This window comes from Phyllobates terribilis, unplaced genomic scaffold (assembly GCF_046119375.1).
Source record: "Phyllobates terribilis strain yellow unplaced genomic scaffold, ASM4611937v1 Scaffold_7__3_contigs__length_470593459, whole genome shotgun sequence".
NCBI classification, from domain to species: domain Eukaryota; kingdom Metazoa; phylum Chordata; class Amphibia; order Anura; family Dendrobatidae; genus Phyllobates; species Phyllobates terribilis.
This window is the reverse complement of record NW_027362767.1, coordinates 184,267,248-184,291,145: the sequence shown is the minus strand read 5'-3', so window position 1 is coordinate 184,291,145 and position 23,898 is coordinate 184,267,248. Positions and strand designations below refer to the sequence as shown.

The 23,898-nt window shown below is 53.6% G+C and overlaps 1 protein-coding gene across 1 annotated transcript in view; it reads left to right on the top strand.

Moving 5' to 3' along the window:
• Nucleotides 1–17,985: 17,985 nt before the first annotated feature.
• The window catches only part of LOC141155461 (uncharacterized), a 62,821-nt gene continuing 56,908 nt past the window's right edge, over nt 17,986–23,898 (top strand). The window contains exon 1 of the mRNA XM_073642327.1: nt 17,986–18,296. Within this exon, the coding sequence (XP_073498428.1) occupies nt 18,207–18,296 (90 nt within the window). The 5' untranslated portion in view covers nt 17,986–18,206. The remainder of the gene's footprint in view (nt 18,297–23,898) is intronic.

Sequence of the window (23,898 nt, the reverse complement as noted above, 5' to 3'; positions counted from 1 at the left end):
AACGAGTCGTGACCGCTGTCGTGTGGGCAAAAGGACTGGGGGCCCAGTGGGTGAGACCCGAGACCGCCCACTGCCGCCAGAAGACGGACACCCTCCGGAGTGAGTGTCTGAAGATGGACGTAGTTATCGCTAAAGGACAGATAAGTGCAAGCCTCCAGTAGTCTACCTTCTCTTATTCAGCCTGAACTTTTGGGACTGCGCCGTATTGTTCATCCTTTCTGTGTTATAGTTAAACCACAATCGTTTATTGTCCAATTTAACTGTTTTATTGTTGTGTTACTTAAATTTACACTCCCTGCGTGGAGAAACCAAATCTTGAATTAAACCTCTGCCATACTCTCTGCGTGCTGTGTGCGGCATCCGAGCCTTGTAACATTTGGCGTAGTCGGCAGGATGTCGTCCCCAGGCGCAGTTGCAGGCATGGCAGACCAGGCCAGCGCGAGAGCCCCTACAGCTAGCCTACCCCTGAGCGCCATGGTGAATAATTTCCCAAAGTTTACCGAAGACAACATGATGCTGTGGGATTGGGTAGAACGGGTTAAGAGCATGTTACGGTTGCACCCAATGACCCCCGATATGCAAGCAGAGATAGCTTTGCTGGCTTTAGAAGGAGAAGTTCGACAGTCAGTAATGTTTCGTTCCCCCACTAACTGAAATACGGTGGAAAAGGTGATACGGATCCTAGAAAAAATGCAAGGGGACTCTACTAATGTGGCAGAGTTAAGGATGCGACTGTTCCAACAGGTACAAAGAGAGGGGGAGACTGTGACCCAATAAGTCAATGCCCTACAGAGTGTGTACACTTACATCACTAGGAAAACGAACCTAGAAGACGTGGGAGTGGGGCCCCCAGACCTAGTACTTAGGGACCAGTTTGTAGCCGGCCTCAGAGATGCGCAGCTGAGACAGGCCTTGCGAGAGCGCTTGCGCACCAACCCGCATATGACATTTCTGGAGGCAGGGGCAGAAGCCCGCGTGAGGGAACAGGAGATGGGGGTATTGACCCTGGCAGGGATGGTCTGGGGCAATGCAGTGCCCCCGTCGCCCACGGCTGAACCAGAATGGGCCCGAGAGATGCGGCGGGAGATCCAAGAAATGCGAGAAGAGTGATACAATATTCGAGTGGCTCAATCAGTGGGAGCTGGAACAGTTGACCCGAGACCCCCGGGCGAAGTAAAGGACGAGCCCAGACCCCAGGTTGGAACAGAGCCCAATCGGGTGGTCTGACGACCCCCTGCAGACAGGTGACCAACGTGTTTTAATTGTGGGGGCACGGGGCATTACTCCAGGAGCTGTGCCAGTCGAGGAAGGCCTCTGTCCCGGCAGCCGTTAAACTGACGGGCTCCGGGTGTGAGGGACGCAACCCGGAGCGGAGGAAGGCAGTGAGTCCCGAAGACTTAATATCCATGAGCCCGACAGTGTGGGCTGAGCTTGGCGGACGGGCGGTTCACTGCTTGATCGAAACAGGATCTCAAGTGACCACCATGGGAGAAACTTATTTCCGTCAGCAGTACCCAGAGATGGCACGAAATGAAGGGGGTCCCTTGATAAAGCTCACAGCCGCTAACCAACTGCCCATTCCGGTCACAGGAGTAGTTTGGTTACGCATCCTGGTGTGCGGACAAGATGTGAGAAGAAAAGGAGTCGTCCTGACAGGCGGAGATTCCGGCCCAGGACCTCCAGTGACCCTCGGTATGAACGTGCTGAAGGATATCGGGCAGAACCTGATTAGGGAACCACGAGAGCTCACGCTAGGGCAGTGGAACTCTAGAGCCCCTCAAAGGAAGGCCCTCCAGCAGCTGATCAGGGTTGCCCAGGCGCAAGAGACCTCGAGTGGGGGAAAAGTTCTGGGAAAGGTGATAATACCCACCACCAACACCCTCACCTTACCACCAGGACAGACAGTCCTCACTTTGCCCATCCAAGCCTGCACCCCACTAGAAGGGGTAGAGATTCAGATCGAGTCAACCACCGTGGACAAAGGGCCTCCGGGTCTATTGGTAGCGCGGACCTTGGCTACCGTCCATAAGGGAAACGTGGTGGTACGATGCGTGAACCTGAATCCGAGTGAGCTCATTCTTCCCGCCAGGACCGAAATAGCCCAGATCCTGGGGATGCCAGAACAGCTGGAACCAGCAGATGCGATACAATTGTCAGCCGTAAGGGTGGATCCCTGGACCCTGGCGATCACCGTACGATCGGGGTCTCCTCAACCTTAGACTTAGGACGGTGTAGCATCGGCGTCTCTGCCTCCTGCTAGGCAGAGACGCCGTCCCTCTCACCTTCCTGTTCAGCGCGCAGCGTCCTCCAGCGCTCCTTCCCTCGCTGCTGCCGGCGCGCACTCCTTCCCGGGCACTATGCTTACGGCGCGCTCCCCCTCTCTTAAAGGGGCCGCGCGCGTCGTTCTAAGGAGTCCCCAGCCAATTGCCGGAGGACTTTCCATATATAAGGCACCTCCTCCAAAATGGAGGTGCCCGAGCAAAGTTGTTTGCACTGTGTCTGATCTGTGCTTCAGCCCTCAGGTCCCGCTGCTAGCCTGACTTCTCGTCCTGCCTGCCAGCCTGTTATCTTCCCGTTACCTGCCGAGCCTGCAAGCCTGCTCCCCTGTAGCGCTCACCTGTTACCTGCCTGTTACCTGCCTTGGCTATCTGTCTGCTCACTTGGGAGCGTCCACCAGTTACCTACCTGTTACCTGCCTCGTCTGTCAGACCGCTCACCTTGGAGCGTCCACCAGTTACTTGCCTGTTACCTGCCTAGTCTGTCAGACCGCTCACCTGGGAGCGCCCACCAGTTACCTGCCAGTTACCCGCCTCGTCTGTCTGCCCGCTCACCTGGGAGCACCTGCCTGTTTCCTGCCAGCCTGCCTGGAGACCCTGCCGTCACTTGCTGTGACCATCTTCCTGGTAAACCTAAAGACTGCTATTTGCCCTGCTTTCTCGAACTGTGGCCACCTGCCAGCTACCAGAGACTTCCGCCTGCTTGCCGTGTCCATCCGCCATACCGGTCAGTCCCAGCCATCTGACCCGTGGGAGCCACCTGCTCTCTTACAAGGTCGTCCCCAGAGTAGCACCTGGTCCCTCAGCCCGGATCCTCCCTGGTCACGGTGTCGTTAGCTGCCGTACGACCAGGGTCGGTTCGGGTGGATACTTAGTCACGCTCCTCTGGGTCCCTCCTTGCACCTCGACACAGAGGTTCCACCACCCGGCCCCATAACAGTTTGCTCGGGCCCAGGAACCCGGTGGCACCCAAGCTCCCTCGCTCTCTGACCTTTACCAGGAAGTCTCCCGTCAGAGATCCCAGCAGGAGTCCATCCTGAACCACCTGCGGAATGTCCACTCCCGCCTGGACACACTGACTGCTCCACCAGCAACCACCGCTAGTTGCACGACTCGCACTCCGGCAGCGCTGCTGCCCATCAATACCATGGCATCCTGCTCCGGACCCCGGCTTTCTGCACCTCCTCGTTTCGGAGGCGACCCCGCTCAAGCTCGGGGCTTCATAAACCAGTGCACCCTGCACTTTGAACTCTTGGCACATCACTTTACCACCGACCGGACCAAAGTGGCTTTCATCATGTCCCATCTCACTGGAGAGGCACTGGCTTGGCTAAATCCCTTGTGGGAGAGAGGGGATCCCCTAGTATCCAACTTGTCAGCTTTTCTCACTGCTTTCCGGAAAGTCTTCGATGAACCCGGACGAAAGACCTCGTCAGCCTCCTCTCTGCTACGTCTCCGCCAAGGGAGTCTCACCGTAGGCCAATATGCCATACGGTTCCGTACCCTCGCTTCTGGACTTGCCTGGGATAACGAGGCCCTGCTGTCCGTCTTCTGGGAGGGTCTTTCTGGTCGGATTAAAGATGAACTTGCCGGTCGGGACATCCCTACCTCCCTGGACGACCTAGTGTCACTTGCTACCCGGATTGACATCCGGTTCCAGGAACTTACCAAGGAAGCCACCCGTGACAGAAAGTTTCCCCGCCTTGCTCCTAACTTCCAGAGACCTGTCTCTTCTTCAGTCACTCCCCGGGCACACTCACCCGAACCCATGCAGGTCGACCAGACCAAGTTGGTCAAATCCCGCCAGGAGTCACGCCGGGCCGAGGGGAGCTGTTTCTATTGTGGCAGCAAGGAACACCTGATCCGTTCCTGCCCAGAGAGGCCAGGAAACGCCGGTGTCTAGGATCGCTCGGAGAGGTCGTCCTAGACAAAAGTAAGTCCTCTCCCTCCCTGACTTTGTCTGTCTCTCTCTCCTGGGGAGAGGACCGGCACTTTGAAAACGCTCACCTGGACTCTGGAGCGGCTGGGAACCTCATCTCCCAGTCCTTAGTAGAGAGATACCGTATTCCCACCAAGCCTCTCACTGAACCTTTGTCAGTTGCCTCCGTGGATGGTAAACTCCTTCCAGTACCCATCCTGCTCGTCACTGAACCCTTAACTCTGCAGGTGGGAATGCTGCACTCTGAGAAGATCTCCTTCCATGTGCTATCCGGACTCTCTCACTCCCTGTTGCTAAGTCTACCTTGGCTCCAGACACATGAACCCGTATTGAACTGGGGATCCGGCGAAGTACTCCGGTGGGGTCCAGACTGTCATAAGACCTGCCTGGTTCCTGTCCGCCCAGCTCACCCTCCAGCTAATCTTCCCGGTCTCCCGGCTCCATACTGGCCCTATGCGGACGTCTTCGGTAAAAAGGAAGCAGAGACGTTGCCACCACATAGGCCATATGACTGCCCGATCGACCTGGTACCTGGCACCACTCCTACCCGTGGGCGTATCTACCCGTTGTCTGCGGCCGAAACCCGGGCCATGTCTGAATACATTGAAGAGAATCTGGCTAGGGGATTTATCCGAAAATCTACCTCCCCGGCTGGAGCCGGATTCTTCTTTGTCAAAAAGAAAGACGGCTCGCTACATCCCTGTATTGACTACAGAGGACTCAATCTAATCACTATAAAAAACAAATACCCCCTGCCGCTCATCTCCGAATTGTTTGACCGTCTCAAGGGCGCTGTAACATACCTGGCGGCGTCCTTGCATAGTGGTCCATCTCCCACTGTGCAAGAGCGCGCACTTGATCTCCTGTCCAGAATGTCTCTCTGGCTTCCCTCCATGCTGTCTGTTTGTGTCTGTTTCTGCTGCTTAAGGGTGGCGCCCGATCACTTCCTGCTTTTTGTACCTGCTGTGGGTCACACCCCTTGTGCGTCCTCAGCCTATTGATGTCTGTCAACTGGTATATAACCCAGCTGCGGCAATCAACCCCTGCCTGAGCATAGTGTTTCATTCAGTGTGTGCTTGCACTCTGAAGGTGCCAGGTCCCGTTCTTTGTCTCCTGCCTTGCGGTATCAGTTCCCGTGTCTGAACTGAGTCCTGTCTATGTCTCCTGCCTTGCGGTATCAGTTCCCGTGTCTGAACTGAGTCCTGTCTTTGTCTCCTGCCTTGCGGTATCAGTTCCCGTGTCTGAACTGAGTCCTGTCTATGTCTCCTGCCTTGCGGTATCAGTTCCCGTGTCTGTACTGTGTCCTATCTGTGTACCTTAACCTGCAGTCTGTACTCGTTCCTTGCCTGTTCGTTCCGCCTTCCTGGAGGCTGTATTTCCAGGCCAGTCTGAACACGCTCCTTGCCTGTTCGTCCTGCCTCTCTGGGGCCCGTATTCCCAGACCCGCTCCTGTATCCCGCTGCAGTGTCGGTCTCCTCCGTACACTCAGTTCCAGTCTGAACTCTCTCCTATCTTTTACCTGTTTTTTCTCTATGTCCGTTCCATTCCTTTTTCTGCAGAGTCTGAACTCGTACCTAACTCCTGCTCGTTGTCACTGTACTTCCGTTTGTGAGTTTGTGGTCCACTCGCTACTTCTCTGCAAGTACCCTGTGGGTATCTGGTTCTGCCTTTCCCTTCTAGTCTGTTCCTTGTGATCAGAGCTCTGTCCGCCGCATCTGCGGTTTTCGCTTTGCTCAGCTCTGTCCGCCGCGTCTGCGGTTTTCGCTTTGCTCAGCTCTGTCCGCCGCGTCTGCGGTTTTCGCTTTGCTCAGCTCTGTCCGCCGCGTCTGCGGTTTTCGCTTTGCTCAGCTCTGTCCGCCGCGTCTGCGGTTTTCGCTTTGCTCAGCTCTGTCCGCCGCGTCTGCGGTTTTCGCTTTGCTCTGCTCTGTCCGCCGCGTCTGCGGTTTTCGCTTTGCTCTGCTCTGTCCGCCCCGCGTCTGCGGTTTTCGCTTTGCTCTGCTCTGTCCGCCCCGCGTCTGCGGTTTTCGCTTTGCTCAGCTCTGTCCGCCGCGTCTGCGGTTTTCGCTTTGCTCAGCTCTGTCCGCCGCGTCTGCGGTTTTCGCTTTGCTCAGCTCTGTCCGCCGCGTCTGCGGTTTTCGCTTTGCTCAGCTCTGTCCGCCGCGTCTGCGGTTTTCGCTTTGCTCAGCTCTGTCCCCCGCGTCTGCGGTTTTCGCTTTGCTCAGCTCTGTCCGCCGCGTCTGCGGTTTTCGCTTTGCTCAGCTCTGTCCGCCGCGTCTGCGGTTTTCGCTTTGCTCAGCTCTGTCCGCCGCGTCTGCGGTTTTCGCTTTGCTCAGCTCTGTCCGCCGCGTCTGCGGTTTTCGCTTTGCTCTGTCCGCCGCGTCTGCGGTTTTCGCTTTGCTCTGCTCTGTCCGCCCCGCGTCTGCGGTTTTCGCTTTGCTCAGCTCTGTCCGCCGCGTCTGCGGTTTTCGCTTTGCTCAGCTCTGTCCGCCGCGTCTACGGTTTTCGCTTTGCTCAGCTCTGTCCGCCGCGTCTGCGGTTTTCGCTTTGCTCAGCTCTGTCCGCCGCGTCTGCGGTTTTCGCTTTGCTCAGCTCCGTCCGCCGCGTCTGCGGTTTTCGCTTTGCTCAGCTCCGTCCGCCGCGTCTGCGGTTTTCGCTTTGCTCTGCTCTGTCCGCCGCGTCTGCGGTTTTCGCTTTGCTCTGCTCTGTCCGCCCCGCGTCTGCGGTTTTCGCTTTGCTCAGCTCTGTCCGCCCCGCGTCTGCGGTTTTCGCTTTGCTCAGCTCTGTCCGCCCCGCGTCTGCGGTTTTCGCTTTGCTCAGCTCTGTCCGCCGCGTCTGCGGTTTTCGCTTTGCTCAGCTCTGTCCGCCGCGTCTGCGGTTTTCGCTTTGCTCAGCTCTGTCCGCCGCGTCTGCGGTTTTCGCTTTGCTCAGCTCTGTCCGCCGCGTCTGCGGTTTTCGCTTTGCTCAGCTCTGTCCGCCGCGTCTGCGGTTTTCGCTTTGCTCAGCTCTGTCCGCCGCGTCTGCGGTTTTCGCTTTGCTCAGCTCTGTCCGCCGCGTCTGCGGTTTTCGCTTTGCTCAGCTCTGTCCGCCGCGTCTGCGGTTTTCGCTTTGCTCAACTCTGTCCGCCGCGTCTACGGTTTTCGCTTTGCTCAGCTCTGTCCGCCGCGTCTGCGGTTTTCGCTTTGCTCAGCTCTGTCCGCCGCGTCTGCGGTTTTCGCTTTGCTCAGCTCCGTCCGCCGCGTCTGCGGTTTTCGCTTTGCTCAGCTCCGTCCGCCGCGTCTGCGGTTTTCGCTTTGCTCTGCTCTGTCCGCCGCGTCTGCGGTTTTCGCTTTGCTCTGCTCTGTCCGCCCCGCGTCTGCGGTTTTCGCTTTGCTCAGCTCTGTCCGCCCCGCGTCTGCGGTTTTCGCTTTGCTCTGCTCTGTCCGCCCCGCGTCTGCGGTTTTCGCTTTGCTCTGCTCTGTCCGCCCCGCGTCTGCGGTTTTCGCTTTGCTCAGCTCTGTCCGCCGCGTCTGCGGTTTTCGCTTTGCTCAGCTCTGTCCGCCGCGTCTGCGGTTTTCGCTTTGCTCAGCTCTGTCCGCCGCGTCTGCGGTTTTCGCTTTGCTCAGCTCTGTCTACCGCGTCTGCGGTTTCGAATTTGTCTCCCAGTCTGTACTGGACCCTACCCAGCCTGTGCTCTAGTCTGCCTGTTCCTGTATTCCCCGGTGTGGGTCAACAGCCGTGTCCGGAGTCTGACCTGGAGTAGACCCTGGTTCCTCTGCTCGGTTCCTCCCTGGTGCACTGGCGTCGTATGCCGTCGTGCGACCTTGGTCGGATCGGGCAGATACTTAGTTACGCCCCTCCAGGCACTCTCCGGTTCATGGCACAGTGGAATCACTACATAAACACGCACACGCCAGTCAGTCCGGGCGTGTGCATTACAGGCGCCAGGATCTTCTCCAAGCTGGATCTACGAGGAGCATATAACTTGGTCCGTATCCGTCAAGGAGACGAGTGGAAGACAGCATTCAATACCCGGGACGGTCACTATGAGTACCTTGTGATGCCCTTTGGTCTCTGTAACGCCCCCGCTGTCTTTCAAGAGCTGGTCAACGACATCTTCCGTGACCTCCTATACTCCTGCGTAGTGGTTTACCTGGACGATATCTTAGTCTTCTCTCCGGATCTCCCCACACACCGGAGGGATGTTTGTCAGGTCCTGCTTAGGCTCCGGCAGAACCACCTCTATGCCAAATACGAGAAGTGCCTCTTCGACCAGACCTCCCTTCCATTCTTGGGCTATGTTATCTCCCAGACAGGTCTACAAATGGATCCAGAGAAGCTCTCTTCTGTTCTAAAATGGCCCCGTCCAGAGGGTTTGAAGGCGATACAGCGATTCCTGGGCTTCGCTAATTGCTATTGTCTTTTCATCCCACACTTCTCGTCCCCGACTGCTCCCATATCTGCGCTTACCCGTAAGGGGGCAAATCCCAAGGTATGGTCGCCTGAAGCCGAGGAGGCCTTCCTTTCCTTAAAGAGAGCCTTCGCCTCTGCCCCGTCCTGCATCGTCCGGACTATAATAAACAATTCTACCTGGAGGTTGATGCCTCCGGAGCCGGAGCGGTACTCACCCAAAAATCTTCTACCGGGAGAATGGTAACCTGCGGCTTCTTCTCCAAAATCTTCTCCTCGTCTGAGCGCAACTACTCCATAGAAGACCGTGAATTGCTAGCTGTCAAATTGGCACTGGAGGAGTGGCGCTATCTGCTAGAAGGGGCTCTCTACCCGGTAATCATCTACACGGATCACAAAAACCTAGCATATCTCCAAAATGCCCAGAGACTCAATCCTCGCCAGGCCCGGTGGTCGTTGTTTTTTGCCCGCTTCGACTTCATTCTTCATTTCCGCCCAGCGGACAAGAACGTCAAAGCTGATGCCTTGTCCCGGTCCTTCCTGTCCTCCGATCAAGAGGAGGAGCCTACGCACATCATTGACTCCTCCAAGGTGATGAATGTGGCCCCCTTGGATCTGACTCGTCTTCCACCCGGTAAGACGTTTGTAGCAGTATCAGATCGGGAGAGGGTTCTTCGCTGGGGACATTCTTCTAAACTAGCTGGCCAAAAGAAGACCTTCCAGCTCATTTCCCAGCATTACTGGTGGCCTACCCTGCGTAAGGACGTTGTAGACTTCGTCGTGGCCTGTTCATCCTGTGCCCGTAACAAAGTTCCCAGACATCTACCAGCTGGCCATCTCTTGCCCCTGCCCGTACCTGCTGCTCCATGGCAGCACATTGCTATGGACTTTATCACCGATCTTCCTGTTTCTGCCGGTTGTACAGTCATTTGGGTAGTCGTTGACCGCTTTTCTAAAATGGCCCACTTCATTCCCCTGCCTAGTCTCCCATTTGCACCCGATCTGGCTAAAGACTTTATCCGCCATATCTTCCGTCTCCATGGCTACCCCTCCACATCGTGTCGGATCGTGGGGTTCAGTTCACCTCACGCTTCTGGAGAGCCACATGTAAGCTGCTAGACGTCACCCTGGATTTCTCCTCCGCTTACCACCCACAGTCCAATGGTCAAGTGGAGCGAATCAATCAGATCCTGACCAGCTACCTCCGGCACTTCGTTGACGCCCACCATTCGGATTGGGTGGATCTCCTACCATGGGCCGAGTTCTCTTATAATAACCATGAGAGCGAATCCTCTTCCCAATCCCCGTTCTTTATTGTCTATGGCCAGTACCCCCAGATTCCAGTTCCTGTCTCCGCTTCTGTGGACAACCCTGCCGCAGAGTCTCTTGTCAGCGAGTTTTCTACTATTTGGGAGAATACCAGGCCCGCTCTTCTTCTGTCCTCAGAGCGGATGAAGAGATATGCTGATAAGAGACGTCTGGATCCACCTCAATTCCGTCCGGGAGACAAGGTTTGGCTCTCTTCCAAATATGTGCGGCTCAAAGTACCCTCCTATAAGTTGGGCCCTCGGTTCATCGGACCCTTCGAAGTCCTCAGGCAAATTAACCCAGTGGCCTACAAATTAAAACTCCCAGCCACCCTACGCATTCCCAACTCCTTCCATGTATCCCTCCTCAAACCCGTTGTCCTTAACACTTTTTCTGACAATCCAGGTACTCCTCCTACTCCGGTGTCTACTGAGGACGTCTTTGAAGTGGAGAGTATCCTGGCCACCAAGAGGGCAAGAGGGAGAACCTTTTTTCTGGTGGATTGGAAGGGGTTTGGTCCTGAGGAAAGAACTTGGGAACCCAGGGAGAACATCAACGCTCCGCTTCTCCTTGAGAAATTTCTCTCTGGCCTAAAAAAGGGGGGTACTGTAGCATCGGCGTCTCTGCCTCCTGCTAGGCAGAGACGCCGTCCCTCTCACCTTCCTGTTCAGCGCACAGCGTCCTCCAGCGCTCCTTCCCTCGCTGCTGCCGGCGCGCGCTCCTTCCCGGGCACCGTGCTTAGGGTGCGCGCGCGCGCGCTCCCCCGCTCTTAAAGGGGCCGCGCGCGTCGTCCTAAGAAGTCCCCAGCCAATTGCCGGAGGACTTTCCATATATAAGGCACCTCCTCCAAAATGGAGGTTCCCGAGCAAAGTTGTTTGCACTGTGTCTGATCTGTGCTTCAGCCCTCAGGTTCCGCTGCTAGCCTGACTTCTCGTCCTGCCTGCCAGCCTGTTATCTTCCCGTTACCTGCCGAGCCTGCAAGCCTGCTCCCCTGGAGCGCTCACCTGTTACCTGCCTGTTACCTGCCTTGGCTATCTGTCCGCTCACCTGGGAGCGTCCACCAGTTACCTACCTGTTACCTGCCTCGTCTGTCAGACCGCTCACCTGGGAGCGTCCACCAGTTACCTGCCTCGTCTGTCAGACCGCTCACTTGGGAGCGTCCACCAGTTACCTGCCTATTACCTGCCTCGTCTGTCTGCCCACTCACCTGGGAGCACCCGCCTGTTACCTGCTGTGTCCGTCAGCCCGCTCACCTGAGAGCGCCCACCAGTTACCTGCCAGTTACCCGCCTCGTCTGTTTGCCCGCTCACCTGGGAGCACCTGCCTATTTCCTGCCAGCCTGCCTGGAGACCCTGCCGTCACTTGCTGTGACCATCTTCCTGGTAAACCTAAAGACTGCTACTTGCCCTTCTTTCTCGAACTGTGACCACCTGCCAGCTACCAGAGACTTCCGCCTGCTTGCCGTGTCAATCCGCCATACCGGTCAGTCCCAGCCATCTGACCCGTGGGAGCCACCTGCTCTCTTACAAGGTCGTCCCCAGAGTAGCACCTGGTCCCTCAGCCCGGATTCTCCCTGGTCACGGTGTCGTTAGCTGCCGTACGACCAGGGTCGGTTCGGGTAGATACTTAGTCGCGCCCCTCTGGGTCCCTCCTTGCACTTCGGCACAGAGGTTCCACCACCCGGCCCTGTAACAGACGGTCGAAGGATCCTAGAACAGATGCGTGCTGATTTGACAGGGCTCACGACGGAACAGGTGTACCAGGTCGAAGAGATGCTGGGGCGGTACCAGGACGTCTTTGCCCGACATGAGGGGAACTTTGGATGTACCGAGGTCATCACCCATGAGATTCCTACAGGAAATGCTGCTCCGATACAGGAACGGTATAGACAGATACCCCCGCAAATGTACCAGGAGGTGAAGGAAATGCTGACCCATATAATACAGAACGGGGTGATTTGGGAAAGCCAGAGCCCGTGGGCGGCTCCAATCGTCCTGGTCAGGAAGAAGGATGGAACCCTACGATTCTGTGTGGACTACAGGCGGCTAAATACTTGCACCGTAAGAGACTCGTACCCTTTACCCAGGATCGAGGAGTCTCTATTCGCCCTAGGCAAGGCGAAATACTGCTCCTCCCTGGATCTGGCCAGCGGATACTGCCAAGTGCCAGTGGCTGAACACGACCGCGCCAAGACAGCATTCGCGTTGCCCATGGAATTCTTCGAGTTTAATCGGATGCCTTTTGGCCTAATCAAAGCTCCCGGGACCTTTCAACGCTTGATGGAGAGATGTTTAGGCGATCTGAACTTTGAGGCCACACTGATTTACCTCGATGACATCATCGTCTATGCGTCTACCTTCCAGGAACATCTACGACGACTGGAGCAAGTCTTGAGTCACCTTCGAAATCACAGCCTGAAGGTGAAGCCACAAAAATGTCATATATTCCGCAAGCAGGTTGAGTACCTGTGAAGTATCCGGTGAAGGAGTCAGGCCCACTCGGGAGAAAGTGGCCGCTGTGCAAGAGTGGCCCACCCCGAAGACTGTAAAGGACGTGCGGGCCTTCCTAGAACTCGCAGGGTATTACCGCAGATTCGTGAAAAATTTCACGTGCATTACTAATCCTGCCGGGTCCTGCCCAGTGTTGCCAGAGATGGGATTAAGAGTGCACGGGGGACTTCCTGGACAGAGGAGAGGGACGGAAGAGAGGAAGTCCGGTGTCTGGGCTCGCGCGAAAGAGACAGTTGGTTGTGGAGAGCAGTCCGGCAGTTGGGGGAGAAACAGTCTGACCTGCCGACAACGAGAAAGAGACGTGCTGCCCTGTCCTCGGTGAAGTAGAGACGTGCTGACCTGTCTGCGGTGACGGACGAACGGGTGATACAGCTTGCCGCAAAACAAGGGGTGTGCGGTCTGTACTGGGCCTACAGAAAGTGATCGTTCAGTCACCTGCATCACCACAGTTTTCCAGACATCTGACGGTGACCTACGGGTGAGGAGGAACCCGGGATTAGTGATCCTAACGCAGTTTGTTGTACGCCGGAGCTTTCTACAGCTCTTAAAGGAGTCGTGACCGCTGTCATGTGGTCAAAGGACTGGGGGCCCAGTGGGTGAGTCCCGAGACCACCCACTGCCGCCAGAAGACAGACAGACCCTCTGGAGTGAGTGTCTGAAGACGGACGTAGTTATCGCTAAAGGACAGATAAGTGCAAGCCTCCAGTAGTCTACCTTCTCTTATTCAGCCTGAACTTTTGGGACTGCACCGTATTGTTCATCCTTTCCGTGTTATAGTTAAACCACAATCTTTTATTATCCGATTTTACTTTTTTATTATTGTGTTACTTAAATTTACACTCCCTGCATGGAGAAACCAAATCCTGAATTAAACCTCTGCCATACTCTCTGCGTGCTGTGTGCGGCATCCGAGCCTTTTAACATTTCTGTGTCTTGCTCAATGGTGGTCGGGCTCAGCCTCCTCACCTCGGCCATGTCTGTGAGCACTGAGTACCTTGTACTCCTGTGTCTTGCTCAGTGGTGGTTGGGCTCAGCCTCTTCACCTCGGCCATGTCTCTGAGCACTGAGCACCTTGTACTTCTGTGTCTTGCTCAGTGGTGGTCGGTCTCAGCCTCCTCGTCTCGACCGTGTCTCTGAGCACTGAACAACTTGTACTTCTGCGTCTTGCTCAGTGGTGGTCGGTCTCCGCCTCCTCGTCTCGACCGTGTCTCTGAGCACTGAACAACTTGTACTTCTGCGTCTTGCTCAGTGGTGGTCGGGCGTAACCTCTTCATCTTGACCGTGTCACTGAGCACCGAACACCTTGGACTTCTTGCTCAGTGGTGGTCGGGCTAAGCCTCTTCACCTTGGCAATATCTCTGAGCACTGAACACCTTGAACTTCTTGCTCAGTGGTGGTCGGGCTCACCCTGCTCACCTCAAACTTGTCTCTGAGCACTAAACACCTTGTACTTCTGTGTCTTGTTCAGTGGTGGTCGGGCTCAGCCTCCACACTTTGGGCTGTGTCTCTGAGCAGTGAACACCATGTAGTACTGTGTCTTGCTCAGTGGTGGTTGGGCTCAGCCTCCTCACCTCGACCATGTCTCTGAGCACCTTGTACTTCTGTGTCTTGCTCATTGGTGGTCGGGCTCAGCCTCCACACTTTGGGCTGTGTCTCTGAACAGTGAACACCTTGTAGTTCTGTGTCTTGCTCAGTGGTGGTTGGGCTCAGCCTCTTCACCTCAGCAATGTCTCTGAGCACTGAACACCTTGAGCTTCTTGCTCAGTGGTGGTCGGGCTCAGCCTCCTCACCTCGGCCATGTCTCTGAGCAGTGAACACCTTGTACTTTTGTGTCTTGCTCAGTGGTGGTCGGGCTCAGCCTCCTCACATCGGCCGTGTCTCTGAGCATTGAGCACCTTGTACTTTTGTGTCTTGCTCAGTGGTGGTCGGGCTCAGCCTCCTCACCTCAGCCGTGTTTCTGAGCACTGAACACCTTGAACTTCTTGCTCAGTGGTGGTCTGGCTCAGCCTCCTCACCTCGACCATGTCTCTGAACACCTTTTACTTTTGTGTCTTACTCAGTGGTGGTCGGGCTCAGCCTCCTCACATCAGCCTTGTCTCTGAGCACCTTGTACTTTTGTGTCTTGCTCAGTGGTGGTCGGGCTCAGCCTCCTCACCTCGACCATGTCTCTGAACACCTTTTACTTTTGTGTCTTGCTCAGTGGTGGTCGGGCTCAGCCTCCACACTTCGGCTGTGTCTCGGAGCACTGAGCACCTTGTAGTTCTGTGTCTTGCTCAGTGGTGGTCGGGCTCAGCCTCCTCACCTCGGCCGTGTCTCTGAGCACTGAACACCTTGTACTTCTGTGTCTTGCTCAGTGGTGGTCGGGCTCAGCCTCCACTCTTCAGCAATGTCTCTGAACACCTTGTACTTCTGTGTCTTGCTCAGTGGTGGTCAGGCTCAGCCTCCTCACCTCGACCATGTCTCTGAACACCTTGTACTTCTGTGTCTTGCTCAGTGGTGGTCGGGCTCAGCCTCCACACTTTGGGCTGTGTCTCTGAACAGTGAACACCTTGTAGTTCTGTGTCTTGCTCAGTGGTGGTCGGGCTCAGCCTCCACTCTTCTGCCGTGTCTCTGAACACCTTGTACTTCTGTGTCTGGCTCAGTGGTGGTCGGGCTCAGCCTCTTCACCACAGCAATGTCTCTGAGCACTGAACACCTTGTACTTCTGTGTCTTGTTCAGTGGTGGTCGGGCTCAGCTTCCTCACCTCGACCATGTTTCTGAACACCTTGTACATTTGTGTCTTACTCAGTGTTGGTCGGGCTCAGCCTCTTCACCTCGGCCATGTCTCTGCGCACTGAACACCTTGTACTTCTATGTCTTGCTCAGTGGTGGTCGGGCTCAGCCTCCACACTTTGGGCTGTGTCTCTGAGCAGTGAAGACCTTGTACTTCTGTGTCTTGCTCAGTGGTGGTCGGGCTCAGCCTCCTCACCTCGACCATGTTTCTGAACACCTTGTACATTTGTGTCTTGCTCAGTGTTGGTCGGGCTCAGCCTCTTCACCTCGGCCGTGTCTCTGCGCACTGAACACCTTGTAGTTCTGTGTCTTGCTCAGTGGTGGTCGGGCTCAGCCTCCACACTTTGGGCTGTGTCTCTGAGCAGTGAAGACCTTGTAGTTCTGTGTCTTGTTCTGTGGTGGTCGGGCTCAGCCTCCACTCTTGGCCCATGTCTCTGAGCACCTTGTACTCCTGTGTCTTGCTCAGTGGTGGTCGGGCTCGGCCTCCTCACCTCAGCCTTGTCTCTGAGCACTGAGCACCTTGTAGTTCTGTGTCTTGCTCAGTGGTGGTCGGGCTCAGCCTCCTCACCTCGGCTGTGTCTCGGAGCACTGAGCACCTTGTAGTTCTGTGTCTTGCTCAGTGGTGGTCGGGCTCAGCCTCCTCACCTCGGCTGTGTCTCGGAGCACTGAGCACCTTGTACTTCTGTGTCTTGCTCAGTGGTGGTCGGGCTCAGCCTCCTCACCTCGGCTGTGTCTCGGAGCACTGAGCACCTTGTAGTTCTGTGTCTTGCTCAGTGGTGGTCGGGCTCAGCCTCTTCACCTCGGCAGTGTATCTGAGCACTGAACACCTTGGACTTCTTGCTCAGTGGTGGTCGGGCTCAGCCTCCTCACCTCGGCTGTGTCTCTGAGCACCTTGTAGTTCTGTGTCTTGCTCAGTGGTGGTTGGGCTCAGCCTCCTCACCTCGGCTGTGTCTCTGAGCACTGAGCACCTTGTAGTTCTGTGTCTTGCTCAGTGGTGGTCGGGCTCAGCCTCCTCACCTCGGCTGTGTCTCTGAGCACCTTGTAGTTCTGTGTCTTGCTCAGTGGTGGTCGGGCTCAGCCTCCTCACCTCAGCCTTGTCTCTGAGCACTGAGCACCTTGTAGTTCTGTGTCTTGCTCAGTGGTGGTCGGGCTCAGCCTCCTCACCTCGGCTGTGTCTCGGAGCGCTGAGCACCTTGTACTTCTGTGTCTTGCTCAGTGGTGGTCGGGCTCAGCCTCCTCACCTCAGCCTTGTCTCTGAGCACTGAGCACCTTGTAGTTCTGTGTCTTGCTCAGTGGTGGTCGGGCTCAGCCTCCTCACCTCGGCTGTGTCTCTGAGCACTGAGCACCTTGTACTTCTGTGTCTTGCTCAGTGGTGGTCGGGCTCAGCCTCCTCACATCGGCTGTGTCTCGGAGCACTGGGCACCTTGTAGTTCTGTGTCTTGCTCAGTGGTGGTCGGGCTCAGCCTCCTCACCTCGGCTGTGTCTCGGAGCACTGAGCACCTTGTACTTCTGTGTCTTGCTCAGTGGTGGTTGGGCTCAGCCTCCTCACCTCAGCCTTGTCTCTGAGCACTGAGCACCTTGTACTTCTGTGTCTTGCTCAGTGGTGGTCGGGCTCAGCCTCCTCACCTCGGCCATGTCTCTGAACACCTTGCACTCCTGTGTCTTGCTCAGTGGTGGTCGGGCTCAGCCTCTTCACCTCGGCGGTGTATCTGAGCACTGAACACCTTGGACTTCTTGCTCAGTGGTGGTCGGGTTCAGCCTCCTCACCTATGCCGTGTCACTGAACACATTGTACTTCTGTGACTTCACATAGGACAATCAGACTAGATCCCTGGATCAACGCCCCATCACAGAATCTACTCCCCATAACCACAAAAAATACATTTTTCAAGAAAGGCGTCCGGACGCTTGAATTTTTCTAGCGAAGCATATTTTTAGAATATCCCTTTACAGAGAGTTCTATAATCTCACTGCTCTAACAGTAAAGAATCCCCATATGAAATGAAGATGATTATGTGATTTGCTTACATTGTATGTGACTATTTATAGGGATTTTGAGAAAGGCGCATGTTTGGCAAGTGTATTATATTCACACCCACGTCACGAGGCTCTGATGACTAGTCAGGATTTAGGTCTGCTTCTACTGCAGGCTGAGCCCTATTTGTCTTTCTGACATGAAATTGTCTTTGTTATTGGATTACCCCCTCCCATTGTGGGCTAGTCCCAAACATTAACCCTAACTCTTTCTACTGTTGGGCGAAATACAATCTATCACTAAAAACGCATTTTACAATACACATTACAGCAATATGTGTGTCTTCAAGAGGGATCGTGGGCAATATGTCCATCTCCTTATAATAGTTTCTTTCTATTTTTCTTTTAATTAATATTCACCTTTTACCAGCAAAGTGCAAAAAGTGAAGTTACATTAGAGGCCTGTCTAGGAGTCGTGTTGCATTTTCCAGTCGCTGCCACTTTGTCTGAACATCTAATAATGACATGCAACACAATTGTGCACACAGAACATACAAAAGGATGTTAAATGCAAGACTGGTTATAATCAGTGATTAGCCAAAAGGTGTAATTGTAAATTTGAGAGTTGGGGACTCGGAGCTCCCATCTGAGCCCCTGTTCCCAGATTGGAAATCTAGAAAGTTTGTCTTCTGTCACAAGTCAGGACGTCATAGGCACAATGTGGCTTTTTCTACTGCGTCAAAAAGTTTTCAGGCAAGTAAAAATGTCTTGCCACAGATGGATACACAGTGGTAATTTCCCAAGTGACAAAACAACCTCAGCTGACTGAGCTGTAGTGTCAGGACTTCCTGCTGTGAAAGCTGTGACAGAAGTCACCAGGACGTCACCAAGAGGGACTGAAAAGAAGAAAGCGGCTGAGCAGCACAAGAGAATAACCATCGAGCCAATAATCCAACCACCAGGAGACAGAAGGAGAAACCAGAGAAGTAACAGCGTTTCTTTAAAAACAAGCCGCATTGTAACCGATGTAAAGACGGAATATGAGCAGAAGAGAGGAAGAAGGCAGAAGTGTGACACAGGACAGACGACGAGCAAGTGCCCCCGATCTCTGCGGGAACAGTGAGGCCAAGGTAAGCTGTGCGGCTCCCACCCGTTACAGACACCTCTACCTCTTTATACTTTGTTATTTCACATTCCTGATGGACAACAATTTTGATCTTTTTAACCTGCAGCCACTTCTGCCCTTACTGACACAGCCTTGTTTTTTATACTGACGCATTTCACTTTACACCTGATTCTGAGATAATGTGTCCTGCGTTTTTAATGCTGGCGCTAAGTTTTGGTCAAAGAAGCGAAAATGAAATAGAACTAAAAATATTAAATGTTATTAAAAGATATAAAATGAGAATTTCTCTCCTTGTAAGTCACAGAAATCAGGTAATAATTAGTGATGAGGGAGCATGCTCCGTACTGCTGGGCGCTCGCCCGAGCATCTCACTGCTCGAGATCCTCAGCGCTCGCTGAGTATTTCCGGGTTGCTCGGCGGGAGCTCGGGTCTCCTCCCTGCCTGTTTGGCGCTCTTTACATGCAGGGATTGCCTGCCACTCACTGTAATGTCGTAGCCATGTTGGTTGTGGCATTACAGTGATTGGCTGGCCGCACAGAGTCATCAGGTCTATATCAGACCTGGCGCCGCCATGCTCCTCACAGTCACTCCGGATCAGACAGTGTAGAGAGAGCTGCTGCTGTGTCAGGGAGAGATTTGCTTGTGTATTAGGTAGTGTAGGGAGAAAAACCGTACATTACACATATCCATCTCAACAAACAGTCCTTCTGAGGACTAATCCATCTGCAGAGATATCAGGCAGGCAGGGTGTATATAGGCAGGCAGGGTATATAGCAGAATGCAGTGCATATAGCACAAGAGGCTTCATTCCTATTCTGCCTTCTGCTGCTGTTAGATATTTCTATACAAAGGCCCAGGTCTCAGGGGCCAGGAATATTTTTTTTTGGATCTTAATCCTCATTATTTGCTTATAAAGCAATCCAGAGAACACCGTTTTTCTGCGCCATTTGCTTGTTGGCACTGCAGAATACAGCCAGGTCCTTTCCATATTACAGCGCTAAAAATCCAGCTATTTAAAACTGTGTTTTGTCCATCACACGGATCACATATACAGTACAGACCAAAAGTTTGGACACACCTTCTCATTTAAAGATTTTTCTGTATTTTCATGATTATGAAAATTGTACATTCACATTGAAGGCATCAAAACTATGGATTACCACATGTGGAATTATATACTTAACAAAAAAGTGTGAAACAACTGAGAATATGTCTTATATTCTAGGTTCTTCAAAGTAGCCACCTTTTGCTTTGATGACTGCTTTGCACACTCTTGGCATTCTCTTGATGAGCTTCAAGAGGTAGTCACCGGAAATGGTTTTCACTTCACAGGTGTGCCCTGTCAGGTTTAATAAGTGGGATTTCTTGCCTTATAAATGGGGTTGGAACCATCAGTTGTGTTGTGCAGAAGTCAGGTGGATACACAGCTGATAGTCCTACTGAAAAAACTGTTAGAATTTGTATTATGGCAAGAAAAAAGCAGCTAAGTAAAGAAAAATGAGTGGCCATCATTAATTTAAGAAATGAAGGTCAGTCAGTCCGAAAAACCACCACCACCCTGTCTTCCACATGGTCAACTCTCAGTAGCCATGAGTCTGGACCGCATATTCCTCACCCTGATCCTCCTTCCTCCCACCATGCCGAGTACCCAGAGACAACTGATCCCACACTTGGACACTCTGAAGAGCTGTTCACTTTTCCATTTATAGATTCGGGCCTCTCGCCCGGTCCTTTTTTAACATCAATGTAATCACATTGTTCAGCTCCTGAACCTCCTCCTCCATCTCCGAAATGACCACATCAGTCACAAGCTGACAGCACTGCCTTGGCCAAGCGGCAACAGGCTGTGCTGAAGATAACATGCCTAATGCTTAATTGACAAACCGCCCAGCGCTGTAGAGTTGTTGAAAGGTGTAACACAGCAGCCTGATCTGTGGCTCTCATCGCTGAACATACAGCCAGGGATGGTCGTGTGTGACAATGGGTGGAACCTGGTGACGGAGAAATGACAGCCGGAGTAGATACTGTTTCCCTCCATGCCAGTCCTTTCACTGAGCTAAATACAACTCTCATCAAAAAAAGCTGTGGATGGGCTCCGTACCGTACCTGGCCACATTCACCTGTCCCCGTGTTTGTGGTTCGGCAGTCCTTCCCAGTAAGTGCAGAGATGATACCGGGAGTAACAGTGGCGGCTGGGGACCGAGTATGGACACCCGGCCTCTGCCAGCATGAGGTTATGAAAAGCTTCAGCCTCCACAAGCCTAAAAGGCCACATTTCAAGTGCAAGCAGCTGTCAAAAAATTGGCAGTATAGTATTGCAGCGGGTGGGTGGGTGGCTGGCTGCATACTTGCGCTTGCATTCCCAGGAATGGGGTAGGGACAACTGAAGTCTGCACTGGGACAAGGACGTGGACGGTGATTGTTGCAAGTCTGCAACAATAGGTGCATGACGGGAGGCATCTTCGCATGCGCCAAGGATCACTTATGATGGGCACACTTTTAGGCAGTGACCTGGGAGTCAGAAATGCTTCCAGAGGTCTCCCCCATGCTGTTCCCATGTCTTTTCAGCACCTTATGCATGTGTCTAATGATATGTCACACAGAATATGGCCAGATAAGGTTGAAAAATGTTAAAATGACATTTCCCAGTGAATGCATTTGTCTTGGTTGAAAGCAATACAAAAGTGCAAAAACGCATCAAAAACGCTACGTGTGAACATAGCCCAAGGTTTGGAGGAGTATTTTTGGTTTTGGTTATTTATTTTGCCTTATATACAAGTCATTACCCTGGAAAGGATGTTCCTTAAGATATTTCCCAGGAAAATCCATTTTGGATTTGTTTTTGTATGTTTTATTGTGAGTCCATAAAAGTGGCGTAATACCTCTGACAACGTTGTTGACAGCAGTGACCTGGGAGTCAGAAATGCTTCCAGGGGTCCTCCCCATGCTGTTCTCATGTCATTTGAGCACTGTCGGCCGGCGGGGCCGCCTGAAAAATGCTTGAGTTTCCCATAGACTTACATTGGGCTCGTTGCTCGGGTTGAGCACCCGAGTATTCCAATGTGCTCGACCTGGACAACGAGCACCTGAGCAATTTAGTGCTCGCTCATCACTAGTAATAATCACTTGTCTGGCGTCATTTTGCTAACTTTCCTTTTACTTATATTTTACTGTTTAGGACTTTATAAAGCTTATTACTTTAGCAGTATTTTTTACAATTTTCATAAAAATGTCTAAAAAGAATTTTAGAGACGAATTTAGTTCTGATGGTCATGTGGCTTTCAGGGGCCTTTATATGAGAAACATTAATAAATTTGACTCATTAAAAAAAACAGCACCCTCAAGGTATTGTAAGCAACGGTTAGGACATTTGTTAGCAGTTTATCTCTTCCACGGGAATTAGAGCAAAGTGGAAGTAAACTGTAAAAGATTTAACAGTTTTTAGAAATATCCTTTATTTTTACCCAGTTTGATAGGAACACAGATCTCAGAAATAAAGGAGCACCTTGAGTATTTTAGGGTCTACTTTTTTAGGATTTTTTTTCGATACCATTATAGGTTAGTAGAGTCCTTGAGGTGCTGACACCTGCAGAAGATCCCCATTGTGGACAATGGACCTAAAATACACTTTTCTAGGGCGCGCAGAGCAGTGTGACCCAACAGCTTCTTTAGAGAATTTATTACAATTGGGCTGTCAAAATTAAGAATTCCGTTTTTTTTCAACAAAATGTTTTAGTTCAAATTTTCTCTTTTTTTTTTAATAAGAAATATATGAAAACCTTCTTTTATGTAGCGTCGGCGTCCCTGCCTCCTGTTAGGCAGGGACGCTGTTCCCCTCACCTCTCCGCTCCATGCCCGGCGTCTTCCTCCCGCTCTGCTGGCAGCGCGCGCTCCTCCCCGGTCACTGTGCTTAGGGCGCGCGCTCCCCCTCTCTTAAAGGGGCCGCGCGCGCCGTCCTAAGGAGTCCCCGGCCAATGGCCGGAGGACCTCTCCATATATAAGGCACCTCCTCCAAAATGGAGGTGCCCGAGCAATGTTGTAGCATAGTTCATCGCTCTGCTTCAGCCCTCAGGTCCCGTTTCCAGTTACCTGCCAGTTTCCTGTCTGACTCGTGTCCATCTGCTGTTATTCCTGCGGTCCGACAGTCTGCCTATCAGCCCTGCCAGTCTGTCTATGGATCCGTCTGCCCGCTCACCTGGGAGCGCTCACCTGCTACCTGCCTGCTAGCCTACCTGGAGGCTCTGCCGTCACGTGCTGTGAACACCTGCCCGTCCAGAGACTCTTACCCGCTCACCTGGGAGCGTCCACCTGTTACCTGCCTGTTAGCCTACCTGGAGGCTCTGCCGTCACTTGCTGTGACCACCCGCTTGTCCAGAGACTCTCGTCCGCTCACCTGGGAGCGTCCACCTGCTACCTGCTTGCTTGCCTACCTGGAGGCTCTGCCGTCACTTGCTGTGACCACCCGCTTGTCCAGAGACTCTCGCCCGCTCACCTGGGAGCGTCCACGCGCTACCTGCCTGCTGGCCTACCTGGAGGCTTAGCCATCACTTGCCGTGACCTCCTGCCCTCTTACCCAGAGACTGTCCCCGTCACTTGCCGTGACCTCCTGCCCTCTTACCCAGAGACTGTCCCCGTCACTAGCCGTGACTGCCTGCCTGCCTTCCCTGGGTGTCACCCGCTTCCTTACAAGGACTGCCCCTTTGTATAGTTGCTCTGTGGTTCCACCTCCCAGACCCGTTACAGTTTGCTCGGGCCATGGAACCCGGTGGCACCCAAGCTCCCTCGCTCTCGGACCTATGTCATGAACTGTCCCGGCAGAGGTCCCAACAGGAGTCCATCCTGAGTCACCTGCGGAAAGTCAACTCTCGCCTGGACACTCTGACTGCTCCACCAGCAACCACCGCTAGTGTCATGACTCGCAACCCGGCAGCGCCGCTGCCCACCAATACCATGGTATCCTGCCCCGGACCCCGGCTTTCTGCACCTCCTCGCTTCGGAGTCGATCCCGCTCAAGCTCGGGGCTTCATAAACCAGTGCACCCTGCACTTTGAACTCCTGTCCCACCAGTTTATCTCCGACCGGGCCAAAATAGCCTTCATTATGTCCCATCTCACGGGGGAGGCACTGGCTTGGCTAAATCCTCTATGGGAGAGAGGAGACCCCCTGGTGTCCGACCTGCCAGCCTTTCTCACGGCTTTCCGGAAAGTCTTTGACGAACCCGGACGGAAGACCTCATCCGCATCATCTCTGCTACGCCTCCATCAAGGAAATCTCACCGTGGGCCAATATGCCATACGGTTCCGTACCCTTGCTTCGGAGCTGGCCTGGGATAACGACGCCCTGGTGTCTGTCTTTTGGGAGGGTCTGTCCGGCCGTATTAAAGATGAACTCGCCGGTCGGGACATTCCTACCACTCTCGACGACTTAATAACTCTTGCCACCCGGATTGACATCCGGTTCCAGGAGCGCGCCAAAGAGGTCACCCGTGAGAGGAGGTTTCCACGTCTAGCCCCTACCTTTCAGAAACCCGTCTCTTCTCCCGCTACTCCCCAGGCGCACTCACCCGAACCTATGCAGGTCGACCAGACCAAGATGGTCAAAACCCG